This window comes from Pinus tabuliformis, chromosome 8 (assembly GCF_031772625.1).
Source record: "Pinus tabuliformis cultivar Carrire ecotype Pingquan chromosome 8, CPIR1, whole genome shotgun sequence".
In the NCBI taxonomy this organism is placed as follows: domain Eukaryota; kingdom Viridiplantae; phylum Streptophyta; class Pinopsida; order Pinales; family Pinaceae; genus Pinus; species Pinus tabuliformis.
The window spans coordinates 183,927,156-183,953,243 of record NC_142294.1 but is presented as its reverse complement, the minus strand read 5'-3'; the positions used below and the strand labels follow the sequence as shown (position 1 = coordinate 183,953,243).

At 40.4% G+C, this 26,088-nt stretch overlaps 1 protein-coding gene across 4 annotated transcripts in view; it reads right to left on the bottom strand.

Annotated features, from left to right (window-relative positions):
* LOC149234748 (uncharacterized) overlaps positions 1-21,760 on the bottom strand; it is a 235,026-nt gene extending 213,266 nt beyond the window's left edge. The window contains exons 1-4 of one of the 4 annotated variants that reach the window (XM_089371920.1): positions 21,577-21,760; positions 21,349-21,448; positions 20,600-20,639; positions 19,997-20,074 (exon numbers count right to left, since the gene is read on the bottom strand). In XM_089371920.1, the coding sequence (XP_089228046.1) occupies positions 19,997-20,074; positions 20,600-20,639; positions 21,349-21,423 (193 nt within the window). In that variant the 5' untranslated portion in view covers positions 21,424-21,448; positions 21,577-21,760. The remainder of the gene's footprint in view (positions 1-19,996; positions 20,075-20,599; positions 20,640-21,348; positions 21,449-21,576) is intronic. The other 3 variants (XM_089371919.1, XM_089371921.1, XM_089371922.1) reach the window with 3 other exon arrangements.
* Positions 21,761-26,088: the final 4,328 nt, after the last annotated feature.

Genomic DNA, 26,088 nt, shown 5'->3' with positions numbered 1-26,088 from the left:
CCCGCATATGGCCAGTCCTCCACGAAGATCTCCTGCTGATCCAGCCAGTCTCGGAAAAATGCTCCCCAGCTATGTGGCCGGCCGCCACCTCCGCGTGGCATGATACGAGCCCATCGTGAGGCCCTCGTCTCCCGAGGATCCCCAGGAGCATCCACGGCCATCACCTGTAACCGCATAGTTGGCACTCGTTCTAGAATGAGCGGGATCAGAATAGACCCGTAGCCAAACTGCTTCGTCTCCCCGCGACGACAGTTGCTCAGCTGCCTCTTCATGTTATTGGTCACTGCTGTGCACCAATCAAACACTGTAGGCTCAAGGCAATCGAGAGCTAGCATGAGATGGGTCTTTGAAGCCTCGTGGTTGGCCATACTACCTGCTGCCCGGGTCACCATGAACAGAATGGTGCGGAGCACTATGTTTCCCACCGTGGGGATCGAAACTTTCCCACTTCGCGTCTTCTCAGCCTCCGGACATACCCGAGTCATGAGAGCATCCAGAGTACCGCCGCCAGGTCGCTGTCCCTCTATGATGGGCCTCGCACCTCGGCGTGACAGTCCAGTCAAAAAGAAGATATCCATGTGGTCAAATTCGATATCATGACCCCGGATGGTGAATTTCCCATCCACCGGGTTCCATGCCCTGATCACTAGCTCAAGGAGATCGTGCTGAGCTCGTAGGCGCGGCGTGAGGAAGAATTTCATGAAACCGCAAGCCCGCATGGCATTGCAGCAATTCACATCCCCCCAAGCAGCTATATCTTCCACATCGTGCACTCTTTCCTGCCATTGGAAAGCCATTGTGTCCTGCACAAGCCATAAAAACCAATTAGAAGTGCTGACATTGGAGATTTTACGTTCATTTTAAAACAAATAATTTTTCCGCGCCAGCGCGGCTGTTTTAAAAACAGTCGCGCTGGCCATGGCAGCCCTTCGTTAATTTTCGAGGTCAGCACGGAAGAACACGGGTTTTCCGCGCTGACCCGAAGTTGGCCACGTTTTGTTCTAATTCGGTCAGCGCGGACCCGCGTGGGATATCCGCGCTGACCGAGGGCGCATCCATGCACCAAAAATTCACCCAATTGGGCAATTTTAACCATTAAAATTCTACCAAATACAATCAAAATGCAGGGCAAGGGGACGAGAACCTACCTGGAAGAAGCGGTTCGAGAAATAGTGTCCGTACGGGCTGGAAATCACTCCGTCAAATTTCTGGCTTCTCCACGTCCTTCACATCCCAAAATAGTAAAATGGTAAAAATGATTTCTTACTCCCCCTATTTATAGTAAAAACTCATAAATTGCCATATTTTTGGGTTTTTGCCATTTTTAGCCATGACTTTAGCCCTGAATTTGTTAAATGCATGTTTTAATATGTTTTTTACACATATCGAACGGATTTATGTGGGTCGTGCTCTTGTGCAGGTTCAGATAAAGCAACTTGGTTATGACGGTCCTCCGTGCATATGGTCCCCAAATATGTCGTCTCTAAGCTCTTTTCCGACATTAAACAAGAGAAGATAGTCGAGCCTCCTTTCAGCTCGTTAAAAGGAACGAAAGGCGGTCGTTTTAAGCTCTTTTTTCGATCGTTGAACTAAAAAGATTGCCGGGTGTTTGTCGTTTCGCGCTCGATATCGGCTCTAAAACGACGTGTTTTCGACCGCTTTTTTACTTTTTCGGGTCGAAGGCACTATTCACGAAAAGTACTCCTCGGTCGTAATGGCCGGGCGGTTCTTTCGAGCATAGTTTTATACTTTTTCGGGCTCGAGAGACACAACTGTACGAAAAAGGACCCCCCTGGAGTCTCCTTTTCCGCATTCTTTTCAGACTCTCGAAACAAGAAAAGAGGCCGAGTTTTTCCTTTGTCAGGCTCGTTAAACACTCAATGACATCGGGTATTGTCGAAATGACACACATCAAGCATATGCTATCCCCGTCAAGCTTGTCATCCAAAAATAATCGGGGTACCTGCCAGAAATGGTGGGGAAAATGGAACTATGATTACAGTCGTGTCGGCGGTACGTCGCTCTCGAACATGGCACTCCGCTGCTTCGTGTCTGGGTGGGGTCATCTCATCTTGTTTTCACTAGCCTCCATGGGTTTGGGATATCCTATTTGGCCTCTCATTTGCTCATTGCCATCATCACCATATCCTCTGCTCATTTGATGTCAAGTACTGCCAAACCCGTTATAGTGCCGCCATATGTTCAAGAGAAGTTGTCCTCTGCCACAATACAACCTCGTTCGCTATCTCACACAAACTATTTTACCTCTGTCTCGCGTCGATGATGTGGGAAACATCATGGCCCACCTTCGATCAAGGTCCTTTCCCGTCGACTCCAACTCATTATCCGGGAAAGTGACTTAGAGACTCCCTTCAGGTGCCTTGGAGCCTGCATGCCTCAATGGCAGGTTCTTCGTATTCGACGCAAGGCTTACATCATTGGCCTTCGATCGAATGATTCCGTGGGTGTTCGACGCCATCTCATTGATTCACACGCCACGGATTGTACCTATAGTACCTTGAGGACCATTGTCATTATTTGTGGTACCTCTCGCGTCTGTTAACAGTTCCCATTATTGACTGGTAATCAGACGATGTTCACGCATGTTCGACTTCAACTCCTGTATTCACATGCCTGGACTTGTACTTTGTTCGGGTCGCAATGGAGCGCAAGACCCTGGATCCTTGTCTGTTATGGTCCAGGCTGCGATTTTGTGGATGATCATTACATGACTCGTTGATGGATGGCTGCGCCCATACCTGAGTCTTCATGGATGGCTGCGACCATACCTTATCAGTCTTTTGGTCTCTTTAACTGGGTGGCTGCGTCCATTCCACAGACCAGTTTTCGCATGTCCTTTGGATGGCTGTGCCCATGCCTAGACTGCATGTACTTGATTGTCAGAGATCTTCGGTCCTTCCTGGTGGTGTTCCAGTTCGGCGTGTGTTATAAAGCATTTCACCCCTCCCACTCTGTCAGTCACCCTGTTGTGCCCAAAATTCACAATCACTAAGTTCCTGCTTCCTGAACTGGTTAAAAACCCATTTTTCCAAAGTTTTATTCATCAGCGCGTCTGTTCCTAAAATAACCGCGCTGACAGGCGCCCTGTAGTGTATTCCGTGCGCTGCCAGCGCGAAGAACATCACTTTTCCGCGATGGCCCACAGCGCGCCTTTCCCGTGTGCTTCCGCGCTGACATGACTGTCTCAGTTATTGAGACGCCGCGACAGCGCGACAGTTTCCTTATAATCCGCGTTGATCCAGTTTGGGCGAATTTGTTCAAACAACCAGCTTTCCAGATCACTCCAGGCTTGGTTGTTAGCTTTGTGAATGTCGACTCCCTTCTATGGCATGTCTGTTCGACCCTTTCCAACAACTTCCCTTGAAGATAAGCTCATCCTTCCACCTTTTTAGGAGACTCCTTCTCCTATATAAACTCTCACCATTACCATGAGCAGCTAGTTAGACATAGCTTGGAATAGCTTGGATTGTACAGAGCTTATAGTGCTCAGATTGCTGCTATAGGTTTGGTGTGCTAGGTGTGGAAGTGATTGATTGCTTAGGGAAGGTTGTTTTGTGCTACTTGTGTGAGAGAGAGAGTTGTTTGTCTTGGGAGAATCATCCTCAAAGGTGAATGCTTGAGATACATGCTGACTGGCCCCTCTGAGAAGGTTACCGACGTCAGAACATTTGGTTGTACTCTTCTCTATTCTGATTAATAATAGATGACTGCTATTATTGTTCCATTCTCATTTGTCTATGCAATGGTTAAATGTGAATTACATCTTTTCTGACTGATGTATGGTTGCTTTTACTAGATTTCACGCTTGCGTTTGTTTTCTCTTCGTGTGTGCAGGTATCTATTCGCGGAGATCGCAGAGGATTGTGACCAGCCGAAGCGAAGGAGCGAAGGCAACGTCTCTTCGTCAAACGACAGCGCAGGAATCCAAGTAGGTGCTCTTTACCTCTTGTTTAATTGTAATTAGGAACATGCGTAGCAGCATTGTGTGATTGTTGCTAGACCCCTGCTGGGCTAGTAGGGATCGCCTCTATCCGTAGAGGGGATTTACCTCTCCAACAAATATAATGGAGCGGATCGAAGTATATTGAGCCACGAGAGCGAAGGTCTCCTCATAATCAACTCCCTCTACCTGGGAGAATCCTCTAGTCACAAACCTCGCTTTGAATTTCTCAATGCTGCCATCTGCAACATGCTTTACCTTGTAAAGCCATCTGGAAGTAACCACGGATTTGCCCTCAAGCCTCGGCACCACCTCCCAAACATCATTCTTCATGATAGAAGAATACTCCTCCTGCATGGCCTCTCTCCAGACCTGCTAGCTAGCTGCCTCCTCACAGCTAGAAGGCTCAGAGTCAAGGATGCTGGTAACCATTGCCATATAGCCACAAAACCTCTCAGGTGGTCAACTCTCTCTGACCGGCCTGTTAGGCTCAGCAACAGATGTGGCATCTCTCAAGGTGTCCCGAAGCCACTTGGGCTTCCTCTTCCCTGAGTGCACTTCTCCCATAGGAGAATGAAACTCCTCCTCCCCATCATCATCAAGAGCCTGAACTCCTGACTGTCTGTCTACTGTCCTCCTACCTGCCCCTGAACCTGTAGAAGCCGAGGTACCGTGTGAACTGTCCATCAGTGGACTCCCTAGTGAACTGCTCTGCATGCTGCCCGGAGCACCACCCCTCTGGCTCGGTGAGCCACTGCTCACTGACGGACCTGACATCCTCATAGATGTACCTTCAGATTCTCCTGATCCCTGCCCACTAGATCCCTGTGACTGACTCAACTGCTGCTGAGGGTCTGGCTGATCCAGATACTCTAACTCCCGTGATCTCCTAAAAGCCTTGTCCTCCTCGAACTTCACATCCCGTCTGACAACAACTCTCCTCTATGCAGGAATGTAAATCCAAAAGGCCTTTAAGGTCTCACTGTAGCCCACAAAGATACCCTTCTCTATGGTGGGCTCTAGTTTGGTCCTCTTCTCCTTGGGTATGTAGGAGTATGTGACGCATTCAAAGATACAAAGATGACCAATATCAGGCTTCTTCCCAGAAAAAGCCTCCTCCGGAGTCATGTGCCCCAAGGCACGATGCGGACTCCTGTTCTGCAAATACACAGTTGTGTTCAGGCCTCTGCCCACAAGAACAATGGCAACCCCTGATCATGTAACATGGCTTTGGCAGCCCCTACGATGGATCTGTTCTTCCTCTCCGCAACCCCGTTCTGTTGGGGGTTGTAAGGAACAGTGAACTCCCTCCTAATGCCTGCCTCCGCACAATAGTCAACAAACTCTCCAAGGGTGTACTCTCCCCCATTGTCCGACCTCAGGGACTTGATCTTCCGACCTGTCTGTGTCTCCACAAGAGCTCTAAACTCCTGAAACCGCTTGAAGACTTCACTCTTGGTCTTCAAGAAATAAATCCAGGTCCTCCTGGAGTGATCATCAATGAATAAAACATAGTACTCATATCCACTCAAGGAAACATGAGACATCCGACCGCTCACATCAGAATGAATCAAATCAAGAATCCCAGTCGCTATGTTGTCACTGCTGGGAAAAGGGGATTTGGCAAACTTGCCCATCGCACATCCTCTGCAAGTATCAAAGTGATCAGTGCTAAAATCTGGCACACCTGTAGTGATCTCCCGCAAGGTCCTCAAGGCTCCATGATACATATGTCCCATTCTGCAGTGTCAAATCTCACACAGCTCAAAACTGCTAGCTTTGATGTCGGTACTATTGCTCAATGCCACAAGGGACTGGAATGCAAACTTGTACACCTTTGCATGGCGTACACCTATCACTCTAGCTGAATCAGCTGGAGTGCCCCCTGGGATACATCAACACCTGTCCTCCCCTGAACAATACCTCATATCCTCTGTCCTCCAAAGTTGAGACGAATAGGAGGTTCTTCCTCATCCCTAGCACATAAAGAACGTCTGACACCTTCAAGGGAGGTTTGGACTCCCTCTGAAATGTCAGTGTCCCCACCCTGACTGCTCTGACAACTCTGTCATCACCGAGTACTACTTCGATATCAGTGCCACTCTCTGAAAGCTCTGAGAAGTACTCCCGGACTCCTGTCATGTGACGTGAAGCCCCACTGTCCACATACCAGATACCTGAAGATGCTCCGCTAATCGAGGGAAAAGCATGCTCCCTCTGAACCTGTGTGGCAGGTGATCCTGCACTAGGGGACTCATACGCAGTGAACCCAAACCCTCGGTCAAAACGAACTGCAAAGTCCTCAACCTCTGCTGAAGCTGCCACGTTCTGGTTCTTCCCCTTCTTCTTCTCCGAACACACAACTGCATAGTGTCCCATCTTTTGACAATTCCAACACTTCACCTTGGAATAGTCCTTCTATGTGTCACCCTGTTTACCTTTACCTTTGCCTTTGCCCCCACCATTGTTTGTGGAAGCCTACTTCTTCTCTTTGCCTTTCTTGCCTCCTGCCGACAGTGCTACATCCTCATTCTACTCAACTGGCTTGGCTGCCCCAAGCTGACCTTTCCTGATCTCTGTCTGAATGCAATCATCCCAAAACCTCTCCCATGTGGGAAGGGTCTCACGTGCACAAACCCCATCAGCAAAGTTCATCCATGAACGGGGAGGCCATTCACTGCAATCCGCACCAACTCAGTGGGTGGAATGTCCTCTCCAACTGCTACCAACTCATCTCTCACATTAGTAATCTTTGTGAGATATCCAGCTGCACTATCATTACCCATCTTAATAGTCTTCAGCTTCTCCTTCAGGACCATTTTCTGGTTCTCATTGGTACTTTGAGTGATTGGACAATGTTGTCCACATCTCATGGGCATTTCTCTTTCCTCTCACATGAGGAATGCAATGGTCTTTGACTCCGTCTAGAATCAGTCTCTTACCCTTGTTGTTCTTTTTATTATACTCAGCCAACTGAGTGGCATCAATAGGCACAACAACAGGGTTCTATGCGGTATGCACCATGATGTCCCAGACTTCTGCCTCCTCAAAGATACTCTGCATTCTCTCCTTCCAAACATTGTAGTTTGCATGCCCATCCAACCTATACTCCACCCTCAATTCCAATGACATCCTACTGTCCTAAAGCTAAAAAATAGCACTGTTGTAGTAAAGATAAAAACTGTTGTTTGTGAAAAATTAGCTAGCTGGAATTTTCTAAGTGAAAAATCAGCGGGCTGTAATTTTCCTCTTTGTTGTCCCAAACTGCCCTTCAGCACTCAAGCTCTGATACCATGTAAAAATTTCTGTTTTCCCACCCGTTTTTCAGTTTCACCTTATTTCTCCCATGTAGTTAAATGCCCTTTCCCATATCCATACATTCAACAACTAAAAAAATAATTTATTTTTTTTGCTGAAAACACAAATTCTGGAAATTTTACAGAATGCTGGAAAATGCAGAAATAAAAATCAGCAGGTACAAACAGCCATTTAAAACATTTAGACACAGTGATTTTTTATCAATGTGACCCTGGAAAAACCCCCTACAACTCTTGGGGAAAACCAGTTTGAGAGCTCTTCTTTATTTCTGGAAAATGCCTTTTACAGTGAGAAATATTCAGCAAAAATCAGCAAGCAAATTTACAACTTATCTCGATTTCTGAGCCTCACAGCCCACTGGAAATTTCCAAACATCAACAAAATGTTGTACAGCTACTGTACGGACTGACTGTACGAACGGACTGTACAGACCTCGATTTTTGTGCAGAAAATCAGCTGCCTCAATTTCTGTGTAAAAATTTGCCTTTCACTGTTTGTTCATTCAGCTGTATGGATTTGCTTAACTTCTACCTCGGTATGTGTGCCATGCTACTGCCTCCTCCTTCCTGTCCAGAAATCTCCCTTGCTCTCTTGCTCTCTCTCTCAATCTGCTCATGAAAGAATGAATGATCTTTTCCTCCTTTTCCTCCCTTAATCCAACCCTAAGTGACTTTTTGGGTGATCCCTAAATCCAATGGCTGAAATAGATTGAGATCTAGGGCTGAGATTAAATGCTCATTTAAATCTCACTTTCTATTTTTTAATTCATCCCACTTTAATAAAGACCCACTTAGTCATTTATTTCCAAAGTCACTTTTCCTTTCTAATTTTTCATTGACTTTATAAAAGTCGCTTTAAAAATTAGACTTTAGTAACTTTATCACTTAAAGTCACTTTTAAATTAGATTTGACTTTATAAAAAATTATAAAGTCACTTTAGGAGAAAACTTAAATTCTTTTGGACACTTTTTCCTAGGCCAAAGATCAAAGCCTAAGGGAACCACCTGTCTTCCGGTACCAAATTTTAACACATCCTATCACTACTGCAAGTCGCTTCTGCTACAATGAACACGGGCTGATCCAATCTGCTCTCTAGGCTAGCCAATACCTGAGCTCCAATCTGTCAATCTAGTAGCCTCTTTTGTCTGTCATATAGCTACACATTAAGCTCCAATCTTCACCCAACCTTTAGTTGTCAATGTCACTTCATGATGGCTTATCAAGGGCTACTTTGGTAGCCAACACGCTACCCTCCACTAGTCCAATTGTTAGGCCCCTATACTACTAGTGTAACGCCTTATTGTTATTAGTACAACCCCTTTATTATATTGATGCACCCATGTAGTACCCATATTGTTACTATTGTGTCCCATAGAAGCTGTGTCCCATAGAAGCCCACTATTGTTATTATTGTGCCCTTACATTATTATTGTTATGTCGGCTCTGATTATATTATGACCCCTTAGACTCCTATATATAGAAAGGAGGTCTTTTCATTTGTATCATCGAAGAATTGTTCATTTGTGTAATGTAAAGGAGGTTGCCCCCTCCAAGAGGTTGAATTATAACGCGTTCAACTATCTTTTCTATCTTTTTGTGAGCTGGTTTCATAACATTTGGTATCAGAGCTTTGGATTCTAGGGTTTCGCTACTCCAAATAGGTCATTGTGGCATTTTCGTTATAAATTTTTTCTACGACGTTTCAGGATCGAAAAAAAAACCCATTTGAGACGAAATCGCACTGAACCTCAGGTCCGAATTTCAGAGATTTTCGTGCTATATTTTCGGAGATATGATCTAAGGAAGTTGGTCTTATTGCAAACACCTGAATTACATTCCAAACAGGTGACCTGGGGAAAATCGTCATAACTTTCTCTCTGAGCATCGGATTGAAATCTTGTACGAAGGTACAGAAAGAGGACGAATTGCAGTTTCTCGTATATATTTTTCATAACCAAAGGTCGAAACAGTGACACGTGGCACTTCATACAAGTTCGCTCTTCTGGAAAGGTCTATAATCAGGTCATCTTGGGAGATTGTGCATAACTCTTCCTTGGAGAATCCAATTTGGATCAAACTAGTGGCATTGGAAAGAGGACACAGAGGGCTACTGCAGGTCGTAAATCCAGAACTGGAAGAACTGAAATTACAGAGTTATAGTCATTTCAAGATCGAGCTCCTAAAATCAAGAAAAGGCGATATGAGGAAGTTTGATGGCAAGGATCTGTAAATTGGATACTTCAGATAGAGCAATTTTTTGATCTACATGGTGTACCACTGTTACAAAAGGTATGTATTGCATCTTCATATTTAGAACCGGATCAATTTTTATGGTATAAAGGGCTTTGTTCTCGTAAACATTTGTTACATGATCAATTTTCACGGAGGAAATGATAGCACATTATGAGGATACAAAGAGCAACACCACTATAATTGGAAATAGGAAAAGGGTTTTTTTACATAGTTAAAAGTAAAATTATGGCAACAAGCAAGTCTACCCCTCACAACTATAAAGATGGAAGTGTTCTTTCTCCTTTCCTTCCACGACCCACAAGGGTTACACCACAACAATTGGAAGAAAAAAGAGAAAAAGGGCTTTGTTACAATTGTGATAGCAAATGCACTAAAGGTCATAAGTGTGCTGAGAAGAAATTATTTTACATAGAGTATGAAAATGAGGAAGAAAAAAATCAAGAACCATCAAAAGAAGAGGATATACGCCAAGACCCAACCCCAAAGAAAGAAGAAATGAATCAGACCATATCTTGTAAAGCATTGGCAAGAATTACCACTCCTCAAACTCTCAAGATAGAAGGACATATTAAGAAGAAAAAGGTGCAAGAAGTGAAAGATCACATCGAGAAAGAAGAAATGAATCCAACCATATCTTGTAATTCATTGGTCAGAATTACCACTCCTCAAACTAGCAAGATAGAAGGGCATATCAAGAAGAAAAATGTTCAAGAAGTGAAAGATCACATCGAGCATCACAAAATGAATCCGACCATATCTTGTAAAGGATTCAAAGAAATTACCACTCCTCAAACTTTAAAGATAGAATGACATATCAAGAAGAAAAAGGTTCAAGCAGTGAAAGATCACATCGAGCATCAACAACAAGTTCTCCAACTTTTAAAGGATAACGCCACTTTGGTGCAAAATCAAATGAAACAACAAGTAGATCCACATCGTAGTGAAAAATGTTTGATGTAGGTGATTGGTTATTTTTACTGCTACATCTCAAGCAAGCTATTTATGAGAAGGAAATGTTGGCAATACTACATGCACTTAAGAAATGGCGACCTTACCAAATGGAAAGACACTTCAAAGTAAAAATGGATCATGATAGTCTTAAATACTTTTTAGAACAACTATTATCTTTAGAAGAACAGAAAAAATGTGTCACAAATATGTTGGGTTATGACTTTTACATCATCTATAGAAAATGGAAGCAAAATTTTGTTGCAAATGCACTCTCAATAATGTGCAAGCATTGTTTTGCGCTATTTCTATTATCCAATTAGATTGGATAAACGAAGCAAGGGATGAATGGAAGAAAGACGAAGAAGTATGGCCACTTATTCAAAAGTTGCAAAAGCAATTCAAACAATATTGCCAGAAATTGAACATGAAGGAAAAATCATATTGGAACCTAGAGCAGTCACAGAAACAAGAACCTGACAGCTATGAAATCGATCAATTTCAGAGTATTTCATCAAGTGAAAGAACTTACCCGCTGAAGATTCCACATGGGAGGACAAGAATCTTATACAGAAGCATCAAGAACTACTCAAGCATTGAGGACAACATTTTTTGAAGGAGAGGGGTATGTTAGGCCTCTATGCTACGAGTGTAACCCCTTATTGTTATTAGTACAACCCCCTTATTATATTGATGCACCCATGTAGTGCCCATATTGTTACTATTGTGCCCCATAGAAGCCCACTATTGTTATTATTGTGCCCTTACATTATTATTGTTATGTCGGCTCTGATTATATTATGACCCCTTAGACTCCTATATATAGAAAAGAGGTCTTTTCATTTGTATCATCAAAGAATTGTTCATTTGTGTAATGTAAAGGAGGTTGCCCCCTCCAAGAGGCTGAATTCTAAGGCGTTCAACTATCTTTTCTATGTTTTTGTGAGCTGGTTTCGTAACACCAATGGCACCCAATCCAATCACTGCAAGATCTGCACCTAGGAGGGACTTTCAACCATCAAGACAAGTCCTTCAAATGGCTCCCACAAGCTTCTACCAAAACTGATCCAAAACTGGTCAATGCTTGACCCAACACAAGACAAATATGGCTCCAAGTCTGATGTACAACTGTTGTTATGACTGTGTTCTGGTTAAGGCATCACTGTGACCCACATCAACCCTAAAACATACCCACACAATCCCCTAAACAGCTACGGCTTCCTCCACAAGTATCCTCTGCCTCCACGCTACTGATCTAGGCATTTTAATACCCTCAAACAGTGCTACTCACACCCTGATTTGGAGTGTTAAGGCCTGTGGCCTACCCAACCCTTCCTCCATTGCTCACGGCCTGCTCAAAACAGAGATACATATCCACTAAACATGCCCCAATAGACCTGCATCTTACCTCTCCTAGCTCAGCCTTCCTGCAAAAGTAAACAGCCCTCCAAACAGACATGAGAAGCCTCCAAAACAACCTCTCTCCTTCGCTAAAGTGCCCTCTTACCTACGGCCCAAACAAAGGTCTTAATTCTTCCTTAGTCGAGTTTCTTATGCTCCTTTTCTGGCTTGCGTTACATGGATGGATGTCCCAAATGAGACTCACTCACCTTGTATTTATACCATATACAAGGGCTTCCTTAAAACGTCATCACAGGGTTTGAAAAGTTGTCATGAAGCCTCCATAACATCTAGCCAACCTTAACTCTTCTTGTGCAAACCCACTCCTTAACTTCAAAAATTCATATCTCATCAAGGATGTCAGACCAGGAAGTAACTCCTCAAATGTAATTATTCTATTCATTCAGGTTGATCGTTATTATATACAAGAGGCGAGATTGTTCAGTTCATCTCCCGATGACTCTCCATTTCCTCTATTATTTATTTACACTAATTAAATTTGTTCACCCAATCCCTATGATTAGGTGTCAACATTCCCCCCTTTAATCTGAAGGGATGTTGGTGAGTCAAAGCATCGTTCTGAATCTTTCAAGCTTTTCTCTTCCAAGCGCTTTGGTGAAGATGTCTGCAATCTGTTCATTAGTGGAACAATGGGGGAGATGGATTGTTTTGGCCTCAACATGATGTCGAATGAGATGATATTTTGTATTGATGTGCTTCGTTCGATCATGGAACTTTGGGTTCTTGGCCAGCTTTATTGCCGAAGTATTGTCAATCATGAGTGGAGTTGATTGTACTTGTTTTACCTGCAAATCTTCAAGAATTTTCCTGAGCCACACAATTTCTTTTGTTGCCTCAGTTGTTGCCACATATTCTGCCTCTGTTGTGGAATCTATTGGAACTGATTGTTTGCGTGATCTCCAAGAGACAGCCGCTGATCCAAGACTCATAGCATAACTTGAAGTAGATACCCCAGCTTCTTTGTCTCCATCGAAGTCTGAATCAAAGTATCCAATCAAGCTGAAGTCGCCCACCTGTGTATACTTGATTCCAAAGTCTTGAGTTCCCTTCAAGTACTTTAGAACACCTTTTGCAGCAGACCAACGTCCCTCACAAGGCTTTTACATAAACTTGGAGAGGATTCCAACAGCAAAAGAAATGTATGATCTGGTAGTAGTTAGGTAGTTGAGACTTCTTACAAGTTGTCTATACTTTGTTGCATCCTCAAATTCTTTTCCTTCAATAGATGTGAGTTTTAAGTTTTGTTCCATTGGAGTAGTCAAAAGATTGCATTGAGTCATGCCAAACCTGTTAAACAGATCTCCAATGTACTTCTTTTGAGAAAGGAATATGGACTTCGGATGTTGAGTTACTTCAATACCAAGATAGTAATGAACATAGCCCAAATCAGTCATTTCAAAACCTTTCCTCAATTCCTTCTTTATGGATGCAATGTAACTCTCATTGTTCCCTGCCATCAAAAGATCATCTACATATAGCACAAGATATACAACTGTTTTTCCAACTTTCTTGACAAACAAAGTTGCATCATCAAGATCATAATGTTTGAAATTGAGTTTCAAAAGATGCTCAATTAGTTTTTCATACCAAGCTCGCGGTGCTTGTTTGAGGCCATACAAGGATTTCACAAGTTTGCATACTTTATGTTCATGTCCTTTTACAGCAAATCCTTCAAGCTGGGACATAAAAACATTCTCTTTTAGATCTCCATTCAAGAAGCAGTTTTTACATCCATTTGATAGACTTTCCAACCGTTCTGAGCTGCTAAGGCAAAGAGTGTCCGGATGGTAGCCCATTTTGCTATGGGGTCAAAATCTCCTCATAATCGACCCCTTCCTTCTGTGCAAAAACTTTTGCCACAAGCCTGGCTTTGTGCTTGTCAAGTGAGCCATCAGCGTTATACTTATTCTTGTAGACCCACTTGCAACCAATTGGTTTGGTTCCCAATGGAGGATCAACCAGCTTCCAAGTGCCATTCTTTATCAAGGCATCATACTTCTTTTGCATTGCTTCTTTCCATTCATCATGAGAAGCAGCTTCTTTGAAGGAAATTGGTTCAAAATCTATAGACAAATTCAATTCACAATCATAAAAAACATCCATATCAACAAGTGAATCAAAGTCATCTACATCACCTCCATTTTGTTGATTTGAATTTCTAGTTCTTGCCTTTCCAACCTCATTAGGATGAACACTTTCAAGTGTCTTTGTTAGCCACTTTGGCGGACCTTTCTCAGATGGTCCAGGCTGCTCCATTGATTGAGTTGGGACTGAATCAAGATTGAGTCTCCCAATTTTGCCAATCACATCACTCAAAGTATCATTCGTTGTTGGAGTTTCATGCCGGGGAGAGAGTGCTTCAGAAGAAGATTCCACAGGTTGATCTAGTATAAGAATCCCCCTTCAAGATGTGGAATCTAATTATCAAATTCTTGAAATGATTTTGCATTTGCAAATCTATCCAAGCGATCAAGTTGCCGCTCAACAACATTGTCAGTTTTGGATGATTCAAGAAAGATTACATCTCTAGATACAACAAACATTTTATTGAGTTCATCATAGAGACGGTATGCTTTGGAGGTGTTTGAATACCCCAGGAAAATACACTTACGACTTCTTGCACCAAGTTTGTTTCTATGTACCTTTGGTATCAAGGCATAACATGTGGAACCAAAGACTCTAAGATGCTTTACCGAAAGAATGTGCCCATACCACATTTCATAAGGAGTCTTGTTTCTAATAGCATTAGATGGACATCTATTCTTTACATATACAGCACATAGAATTGCATCAGCCTAATGAAGGTTTTAACCCTGTACAGAAATTACCTGCATACGAATTCTTAAACAAAGAAAATAAACAATGCGAGAGCATAACCCATAAAACACATATGCACAGAGATTTTTTCCCTGGATCCCAAAACCGGGACTACCAGCTTGATTTTTCATTATATTCCTTTCAATGTTACAATACATATTTATACATGCCGAAGCATCCAATACCATGGACCGAAAAACCATCGCGTCCAATACCATGTGCCAAAATCATGCACAAAACCATAGGTAGGTTCGCCCAACCTAATATAGGGTCCAAAAAAAATTTTCCCGGGGCGCTGCCCCGAACCCCGTAGAGGGGGGCTACCCACCCCCCGAACAGGGGGGGCGCCCCCCTACGCAATCGGCGCAACGAAGGGGGGCTACCGCCCCCCCTCTAACCCCCCGTTCAACTACGTAGGTTAGTCGTGGAAAGAATATAACACAACTCAACACCTAAAACATCAATTTTACATTTTTGAAAAACATCATGGAGCACACCATATTTAAGATTGTCCTATTCATTCTTTCAGCTACTCCGTTCTGTTTGGGATTATAAGACACAGTTGTTTGATGTTTGATCCCATGTTGGCAAAGATAGTTTTCAAATTCATTTAAAGTGTATTCTTTTCCATTATCAGTGCGAATAGAGCCAATATGAGATTGTGCATGATTTTCAATCCATGTATGAAAGTTCTTGAATGTTTGAAAAACATCAGATTTGTTCTTCAATAAATAAACCCAACACATTCTGGTGTAGTCATCAATAAATGTCATCATATATTTATTTCTATTTGCAGAAGGAACACGAATTGGGCCACATAAATCTGAATGAATGAGTTCAAGTTTTCTATGTGCTCTGGAATGTGAATCATGAAAACACTGTTTGCTATGCTTTCCTAGAACGAAAGCATCACATTGCTTAAGTTTCCTAGGAATTGTAAACAAACCAGTAACACCACTTTTCTTCAACAAGCGAAGGGATGGAGATGTACCTTCTTCATAATGAGAATTGTATGAGAAATTTTGTGCATGAGCAGAGGTACCATGCAGCATGAGAAGCCTTTCTTCTTCTATCCCCGTCATGACAAATGAGTGGTCTGATGCTTTTCTCACCTCAAGCTTGCCATCAAACATATGAATGGAGTGTCCTTGCTGGCAGATGTGGACCAAGGACAACAAGTTTCTCCTCAGCTGTGGGAGATATAGAACATGATGCAGAAGAAAGTCTGGAAGACCACGCAATTTAAGCCTGATTGTGCCAAGCCATGATGGCTTGAGTTTTGATTTGTCTGCAAACTATACTGCTCCATCAACATTGTCAGTAAATTCTTCAAAAAAATCTCTTCTAAAAGTCATGTGGCAAGTTGCTCCTGAATCAAGCATTCAATCATTTTTCCAAGAAGCAAGTGAAGCATTAAATAAGTCTTCATTTACTCCAATATTACAGTGTGCCACAACATAGTGAGCGAATTCAGGTGCTTTACCTCTCTCTTTGTCATTAGTTTTACCTTTGGGTCTTTCCTGCTCAATTCTGTCCCAAGGCAACTTGCATGTGGGTGCATCATGTGATCCATCTCTTTTGCAACATATGCAATGAGGCAACTTGCATGTGGATGCATCATGTGATCCATCTCTTTTGCAACGTATGCAATGTAAATCTGACTTTTCTCCTTGAGAGTGTCTGCCCCCCTGCCTCTGAGATTTCTTCCTCTTCCTCTTCGACCACCTCTTCCTCTGGAAGAATCTTGAGCAAGATTCTTTTTTCTATGTGTAACGCACACAACCTCTTCAAAAGATTGAGGAGTTGTCTTATTCCCAAAAGCTTTCTCTCTTTTAGCAATTTTTTTCACAAGGGAGTCAAAGGTAATATCTTTGAGGTTTCCATTTGCTTGCAATGACTCAAGATAATTTGAGTAAGTGGGATAAAGTTCCTTGAGAAAAGCTATCAGAGGAATATCCAGTTCAACATCAGTGACTTTGATATCATGCATAATAGATTTTACTTCTGATGCAAGAGCAAAAGGATCATCGTTTTGTAATTCAAGGGTGAACAGTTTAATCATGAGTTGAACAACTTCAAGTGCAGAGTGTGAGTTATAGAGTTCCTTCAGTTTTTGTAAGGCTTTGAAAGCATTTGAAAATGGCGAAATATGGCAACTCACCTCTACATTCACTGATGCTACATTCAATGCATAAGCCTTGTTGTTCTTATTTTCCCAAATGGTGAATTCCTTGTCTGAGGTAGGTTGTTCTGTTTCTTTGTCTCCATCTCCAACACACACTCCTTTCCACAGCTCGTTAAAAATGAGAGTGTGTTTGATTTTGCGTGACCATTCTGGATAGTTTTCCTTGCCGGTGAGAACCACTCCCACAATAGTTATCAATGAATGAATTTTTTTTTTTAATTTGTGTATTGTAAAAATATACTTCTGCTGCGAATGTATACAATTTGCACTTCTAGTGGTAAAAGATTCAGTTCTGGTGTAAAAAAATTACAATCTGATATGTATAGAGTATACGTATTACTGGGGGAGGGTATATTTGGGAGAAGGAGTATGTGGGGGAGGGTATATATGGACGAGGTTCACCGCACCATTCGGCCTTTAAGGACATTCAACATATTTCATAAAATATATATAAACAGATTTATGATGTTTACGCCCTTCAAATGGCTTTCCATAAAAGCTTCAATGCAGAGCTGAAATTTGCACAAATCCAACACACAAATCAACGCATACCAGTCTTTGACGCAGCAATAGTGTCCCATTCCACTCTAATGCAAATCAACATTCGATCAAATGCAGTCCCAAGAGTCATGGTTTATAGGGCTTCGCATGTAGCATCAAAATTTTCCATCACTTCAACACATTGATCGATCTTCAAAGGATCTCAAAGCAGTATTGAGGCTATGGCCATATCGTCCTCCAGTGTGACATTCACATCTTTCACTCAATAACACACAGATTTCAAGAGATGGTTTACAAACCATTCCAACACATAGCACTTCAATGCTTCCAGCTTCATGACCAACGACAGGATGCATTCAATGGAAAAAGAATAGAGTAGGGAATCTGGAAGTAGATAGGAGTTACTGGGCAGAAAATGCTAAAAATGGGGTTGGCTTTGATACCATGTCAGACCAGGAGGTAACTCCTCAAATGTAATTATTCTATTCATTCAGGTTGTTCATTATTATATACAAGAGGGGAGACTGTTCAGTTCATCTCTCGATGACTCTCCATTTCCTCTATTATTTATTTACACTAATTGCTAGTCAGATATGTATGCCAAGCAAACCTATCAACATTTCAACAAAGGAAATAAATCTTGGGAAAAAAACCTATACACTACTCATAGCATCCAAGGCCAAAGCAAAGAAACTCCTAATATATGACTGGCTACTCTATTGGGCTTGTGACACGTATCTTACTACACAAGAGGGGAAAATAGTCTAAAATATCTAAAAGAGCCCACTAGAGGAAGTCTAAGTTGGGATTGAGAACAACAATTCCTCAAGGGTCTCTAAGGGACAACTTGTTACCATTTGTTACCACCTAAAGGGGTAACTATGAAGAAAGATGTGATCCACTTAAAGGAGTCAAATAACAAAGATGACTTAAAAGTTTGAGATTGATGACCCGAGACCTATCATAAACAGTGAAGGCACCTCTAGTCAAAACAAAGGTGGATAGGGAACTCCATTAGTCCCAAAAAACGCAATAGTGTCTTCCTTGGATCTCATAATATATGGGGCAACCAAGGATGAAATGTTCCTCCATCTCTGGCTCCTAAAGATGCCAAGGCTAGAAAATCCTATCTAAAAGCAACATGAGAGCCCACTCCGCAAACCAAGGGAATCCCAAAAGCATGCATCCAATGTCTTCATGTATACAATGGTCTAACAATGAGTCTATCACTCATCTCCACCACATGTACATAAAATGCCATCCTGGGTCCCAATGCCTCCAAGGGGAGCTTCAATTTAACCTGAATGACTTGCATGTAAATGTCCTCTCTGGTAATTTTGTTCAAGTCTTGCTTGAGAAGAAAGACGTAATCAGGGACATCCAAGGAATATTCAAAGTGAGGAGATTATTGGGCGAAATACCCACTAATTGAACAAGACAAGTGACCTCTGAAAAACCAACAACTTGCAAGCAACCCATGGGAGTCGGTTTAGGCAATGGCCTCTAAAGACTAGAATGCAAGATGTGAGTAGCAGTCCCTGCCTGCAGATAAATCCACATAACACTTAACTCACTGAAGAAGTGAGAGTAGTCAAACAATGGTCTCAAGATGAAAAGGAATGAACCTTCAATGAGGGAGAAAGAATAAATAGTGAAGGATGATAGCAATGACTAAAGGATGATGATGATGGCCTTACGAAATTATAATACAGGAAAGGAAGAACATGTAAAAAGAATATTAGTCTATAGAGTAGTAGACATTTCCACAAAATTTAAGTTCCAAAAATGCAAAATACAAAAAGAATCACTTTGACATCAAAAAAAAGTTTGTTGAATTAATCCCATTTCAACATTGTATTCCCTTGTGGCAAGTTTCTGATGTAATAATCAATCAATTCACTCAATGGTATACATAAAATACAAATAAGTTTGGGGCTATTTTCCTTCCTTGATTTCAAAACCTCTATTTATAGACCCATTGGCATATACACATAGTGCCAATGCCCTTCACTAGACTGTGATTTCCAAAGGCTCCGACTTCATTTGCATGCTCTGCAATAAATTACACAGATTGAGCTTTCACAAAAGCATTCTTTGTACAAATAGAATTTATCACTATTCCTATAGCTACATTCCAGCATTTTGAGCTGAAATACCAACCACTTGGATTATTATAGCACTTTATGCATGCACACCTTTGCCAATGTCCAGAGTTGAAGCTTATTGAAAGGATATGAGGTTTAACAGAAAAAAATCATGACCATGTCTTCCAATTCAAATGCTTGTAGACTCAGATCCCACATAACAATTCTTGAAGATATGACAGAAACAAAAGAACAAAATAGAGAGCACCACTTAGCAAGTAAAATCGAGGTTGTCGACAAATAGGTTGCCAATGAAAGTTAAGATTTACTTGGACAGCTGCAATTTTGTTCAGTTACAATATAACCAAAGCAACTAGTCTTACATGCATATTGCAAACAGAACTGTAAGCAACAGCTTTCAAATTCTATACTTAAGAAATTTGAATTCGAAATATAGAAATAAGCGGATTACTTTATAGCATTCACTTTATTATGATCAACGCATACCATCCACATTAGGTGTAGGTTGATATCCCCACATTCTGCCTTGAACATTGCTCGGTGGAAATGTCTGTAAGTTTGCTTCTGCAAGCATATGGAAATTCCTCCCATTACTCTTGGAATATGCAGCACTTAAAGGACTATTAAATACGTGATAGCCACGGAACAGTTAGCACATTACGGGGTGTATAACTACACATATCATGACACATTATGCAGCTAAGCATAGGCTTCTAATGACTTGATATGGAACTTATGATTAAGCACCAGTTGGCAAACAAAAAAGAACCACTACTGTACTGAGTTTGAAGAGGATCTCCAGATATATCTATAGCAAGTTAGTATATAAAAGCGGTTCCTGATAAATTCCCAAACCTACCATGCACCTAAGATTTAGAAATCTTAATCGGGCTCATTTATAAATTTTGGCAGACGTAGAGATTAGGGGTGGTCTAACTTATACTAGTACTATGAACACAGTGAATGGGCATGGCAACTTCAAATTGTAAATTTTCAGAAAATTTCAACTCAGGAAGAAAATTGTATAAAGCAATTTAGACTCGATTCAGATAGATAACATGGAAACAGCCAAAAGCGGGTTGCACGCACCTCCGAATTCCGAGGCTCTCGGAACACCGTCCACGGCAGCCTGCACATAAAAATCCCCAAGGTTGAAAACAAGTCCAGATTCTAATAAAAGGACAAGTATCCCATAGGCACCATATTAACCATGTAAACATTAACATTACTTTCTCTAACATAGAGACACGGAATCAACACATCAATTAGCACAGACCCATCAAAAACTAGATCTGATATATGAACCTCAAGATTGCATATCCCAAGTTCCAATATCCTATATGTGAAAAGATCGGCTATGCAACATCAGGGGAGCATGTTAGACCTCGGTTTAGACGGGTTTGTGCCAGAGACAATTTTAATGCACATTCTAGATTCAAGGCACACACAAACTACACACGCAGTTTATGAATAACCCCAGCCTCGTACGGGCGATGAAATGCACCATGCTTCTCATACACCTTCATTTTCAGTACTTTTTAGCATTAGCTTGATTGCAGAAACTCATTAACATATTCCAGGGATCTGTTTTATGTTTTGGGCACATTGTGTCACAGCTTCTCTCCAAGATCTTATGTTTTTGTTCACATAAAAACCCTAAGCCAAGCTCTGGTTCAGCTAAGACCAGGTGGATTGACCCGAAATTGGCTTAAACACATTACTTACATTAAGAATTCAGGGCATACCAATAATAACCTGAATTGACAAAACAAAAAACCGTGATCAAGATAATAATAATTCCATATTTTTTCAACTATATTTAAGAAATGTACACATACAGGCACGGAACCGGGCAGATGACTGGCTGGAAGACTGGTATAACCTCCAGAGAATTTAAGAGAAAGATCGTCCATGGTGTTAAATCAATATCTGCATCAACTTTAACCGATATCTATTCAAATCCCCGCATTTGAAAATGTTTTAAAAACCCCGCAAAATGAACAGAAGAATCTCAATTTCATCACATGAGAGGCATTAATAGTCGGACATTGCGCACGGCTTTAAACCTGAACAAATCGAATCTGAGTATTGGCTTTGGATTTAAGTCAGCGTGTTGTCGAGAAAGGAAAGATAAAAAACTTGAGCTCTTCCCACCTGCTATTCTTCGGTGTACTCTCCTCATTCTGCCTTAATACTCTTTTGAAGTTAAATCTTGCCATTGTAACGTCCAAAATCCAACGTGGGAGCTTATTAAGGCGCTACCTCAGCAAGTCGAAGGAGGCAAAAAAGACATATTTAAAGAGCTCTTTTACAGTGTTATTAAATGAAATGATATTTTAACGTCCACAAGATTAAAAATAGTCTATGTGATTATTAGTCTTTTGTTTTTTTTGCAATTCAATTTTTTTTTTATTTAAATTGATGATGAGTTGATTCAATTTTCCAACCATTCCCTCGCTAAAAAGACAATGCCATGAAACCGATGCTAACATGTTCTCATAACTTTCGTTAAATGCATCACATTCCAAAATGAAATGTTTTTCCAATTCCACAGCCCCAGGGATGCAAAATGTACACACCCGTTCTTCCCAAGCTTCTTTAGGCATTTTCCACCATCCTGTTTTACACCGAAGTTGATGTGAGTTGGTCCTTAATTGAGCAATAAGAACCTTTACCCTCCACGAAATGCTAGCTCCAATGAACTCTTTTTGTTGTAGATCACAGCTAGGGTTGAATTCTTCAATGTAATATTTCTTCTTTTTACCCAACTCTTTTCCCCATACCTTTTTACGAAACTTCTCCATAACAAAATCATTTAACTCCTTTTTACGAAAATGCAAGAGAAGTTAGGGCAACTAATTTAGCTATAGGTTTATTAATGCATGGTACTATAACTCTATCAATGCATGGTACTATAACTCTATCAATGCATGGTAATGCACAGTCTAGCATATCTTATTCTTTAGATTTTGTATTTGTATAAATCTAATTGGTGGCATATATGTATATGTTACTCTTTAGATTTAGTAATTGCATAAATCTAATTGGTGGCATATATTGCCCCGTGCATTAATGGAGCTATACCTCCAGAAATATTGATCGCCTAAATAGTATATTGGATTAATATTACCTAATATTAAAAAAAGGACTTAATTTGCAGTGAACGAAGTGATGATTACAAGTTATTTTACTCTTTAGAGTGGTTTCAATGATGATTATAAGAGATATTGTATTTCTCATGAATATTATTTAAGTTGAAATTGCTCATTGATTTGGAGTAAGATTTAAAACTCCTTGCGAAGAGTTAGTTTTCCTTACATATAAGGTAGTAAATTAACAGTGCAAGATCTGAAGTGATTTCATACAAGTAATTTGGAGTAAGACCTAAAACTCCTTGCTAAGAGTAGTTTTCCTTAGATGCAAGGTCGTGAATTAATAGTGCAAGATCCAAAGTCATTTCATAGAAGCCCTCTTATAAGTTATTAGTGGGTTACTCCAAATGGTGTGATATTTCTTGAATAATGGTGAAGAGTCAACGTACAATAACAAATATTTACTAGTAGTGGACAACTAAGTTATGATTGGTTTTACAACTTTTGAATGAGAAATTAGTTTTTAAATTAAAGGTTTATGAACATAGCTCTTTCGCTTTTCTCCTTAACACATTTACATAATTTTACATTTGTGTTTTGTTTACGTGTATATAATGATTTTTTTGTTTTTTTGTCAAGTTAGCCTATAAATTTCTATTAAACTAGAGAAAAAATATATAATAATAGTAGTTGTCGCCCAACCACTAGAGAAACTAAACTAGTAGCATTGGAGCAAAGCCTTTGTCCATGGCTTCTAAAAGATGTCATTTATCCAACTGACTTTCAAAATGAAACTAAACCTAAGAGTAAAATTTCTAATATGCCTAGTGTTAGACTGAGAATCAGTAGCATTATTGCTACTAGTAGATAAAAACAAAAAGACTAGTGACTTGTACATGTTAAGTAAATAATGAATTGAAAGCATCAATAATGGTGTTCTCATCATTATCTTCAGGGTCTTCAAATTCAAAACCATATGTCTTCCTAGAGAGAATAGCAACCTTCTGGTCAATTTGTTTAATCTAGTATTGTAGCTCATCCAAAAAAGGGCAAAATTCCCTGATCAACCTCATGATTCTCTACCAAAACCTTGCCAATGATTGTTTTCATATGCCCATACAAATCAATAGTTTGGCAATGATTGTTTTCATATGCCCATACAAATCAATAGTTTGGCAACAAATCAATAGTTTGATAATATTTGGTGTTTTGGTATTTGTATTCACTGTGTTGGGAACCCATGTTGCACCATGCGGAACTTCTTCCACATCTTTTTGGAAGCATATCTCGGTTATGTTTTGTTTTTTTCTGGATATCCTCATATGGTTCATGTTACAGGCCTGTATCAGAGGGTTTATGTGTTTTTGACTCTATATGTACCTGCTCATTATATTTCCTTAATATAATATATCTTGATTTTCTCTCTGAAAAAAAAAACCCATCGACTGAATTTTCAACGTCCTCATCAATCTCAACATTATTTATAAAACTCCATTATGACGCAATTGTATGCACTGTGGTGGGGCCTTTCTTTGACTCCTTGTGGTGTCTAGGTCTCTCTTTGGCCTACGGTTCTCTTAGTCTATCCACAAGACCAAAATTCCATACTCAAATCCTTATCGATGCTCCAACGTTGTTGGCATCGCAATTCAAATCCCTAAGTCGAGGGTTCAACCCCAATGCTCGTTCAAAAATTTTGCTGACATGGCATTGTTTTAATCGATGACCATGATCATCTACGTAAATCCACAATGCATAGGGAGTACCCTTATGTCAACGGGAGTTTGCACTCGTGCTTCCCATGTGAGGTTCCACCCAAATCATCAAACAATGGAGATTTATGGCACCAAATCCAAGACTTATGTGGATTGTAGGGTGTGACCCCTTACGTCAACAAGGATGGGGGGCCACAATTGTGGTTCCTCCTCAAGGTTCCATCTCTACCTTGTGCAATTCACCATTGTTGATTTCTCGCGTCAATTAAACTATCATTCCCTTCCCTCACAAACCCACATTGCACATTGTTTTTTGGAGATTGGTGGATGAGCATACTTCAGCTTTCAACTACAAGTCTCCTCGCACTCCAAGCTACATTGTTGTTCTCGGCTCCTACACAGTTCAAAGCTTTTAGTGGTTCTTGTGTCCACTAACGCTTGCCGTACAATTTATGAAATACAAATTTTGATTTGTGCCTTCCTCCACAGTGATTGATGAAACACAAGATTATCGTATCAGAACTTTAAAACACACAAGATTATAATTTAGTTCATATTGCATGCAGTCACACAAATAGAGCAACATCACACAAATTTGTTTGTGGGGCTTCAATCATTTCATTCCATCCCGGTCATCGATGAGACACATGGAGTTGATAATAATATTAAAAAAGTAACATGACTTAATTTTGAGTGATGTAACTGATGATTACAAGAGCTATTAGTTAATGTTAAAAGTACAAGATCCAATTTAGAGTGGTCTCAATGATCATTACAAGAGATATTGTATTTCTCATGAACATTGTTTAAGTTGAAATTGTTTTTTTGGTTTGGAGTAAGACTTAAAACTCCTTGCTAAGAGTTAGTTTTCCTTAAATGTAAGGCACCAAATTAACACTACAAGATCCATAATCATTTATAGAAATGATTTGGAGTAAGAACTAAAATTCCTTGCTAAGAGTAAGTTTTCCTTAGATGCAAAGTAGTGAATTAACAATGCAAGATCCAAAGTCAGTTCATAGAAGTCCTCTTATAGGTTATGAGTGGGTTATTTCAAATGGTGTTGTTTTTCTTGAATAATGGTGAAGAGTCAATGTACATTGACAAATATTCACTAGTAGTGGACAACTAAGTTATGATTGGTTTTACAACTTTTGAATGAGAAATTGGTTTTGAAGTTGAAGGTTTATGAACACAACTCTTTCGCTTTTCTCTATAACTCTTAATTTACATAATTTTTACGTTTGTATTGTGTTTATGCGTATATAATGATTTTTTTGTATTTTTTAAGCTAGCTTATAAATTTGTATTAAACTAGAGAAAAACTATATAATAATAGCAGTTGTCGCCTTGCCACTAGGGAAACTAAACTAGTAGTAGTAGAGCAAAGCCTTTGTCCATCGTTTCTAAAATATTTCATTTAACCCACTGACTTTCAAAAAGAAACTAACCCTAATAGTAAAATTTCTAATATGCCTAGTGTTAGACTGAGAATTAGTAGCATTATTTCTACTAGTAGATAAAAACAAAAAGACTAGTGACTTGTACATGTTAAGTAAACAGTGAATTGAAAGCATATGTAGTGGTGTTCCCATCATCATCCTCAAGGTCTTCAAATTCATAGCCATATGTCTTCCTAGAAAGAATGGCAACCTTACGGTCAATTTAGTTGATCAAGAGTTGTAGCTCATCCAAAAAGAGCAAAATTTCCCGATGAACCTCATGATTCTCTACCAAAACCTTGCGCATGATTGTTTCATATGCCAATACA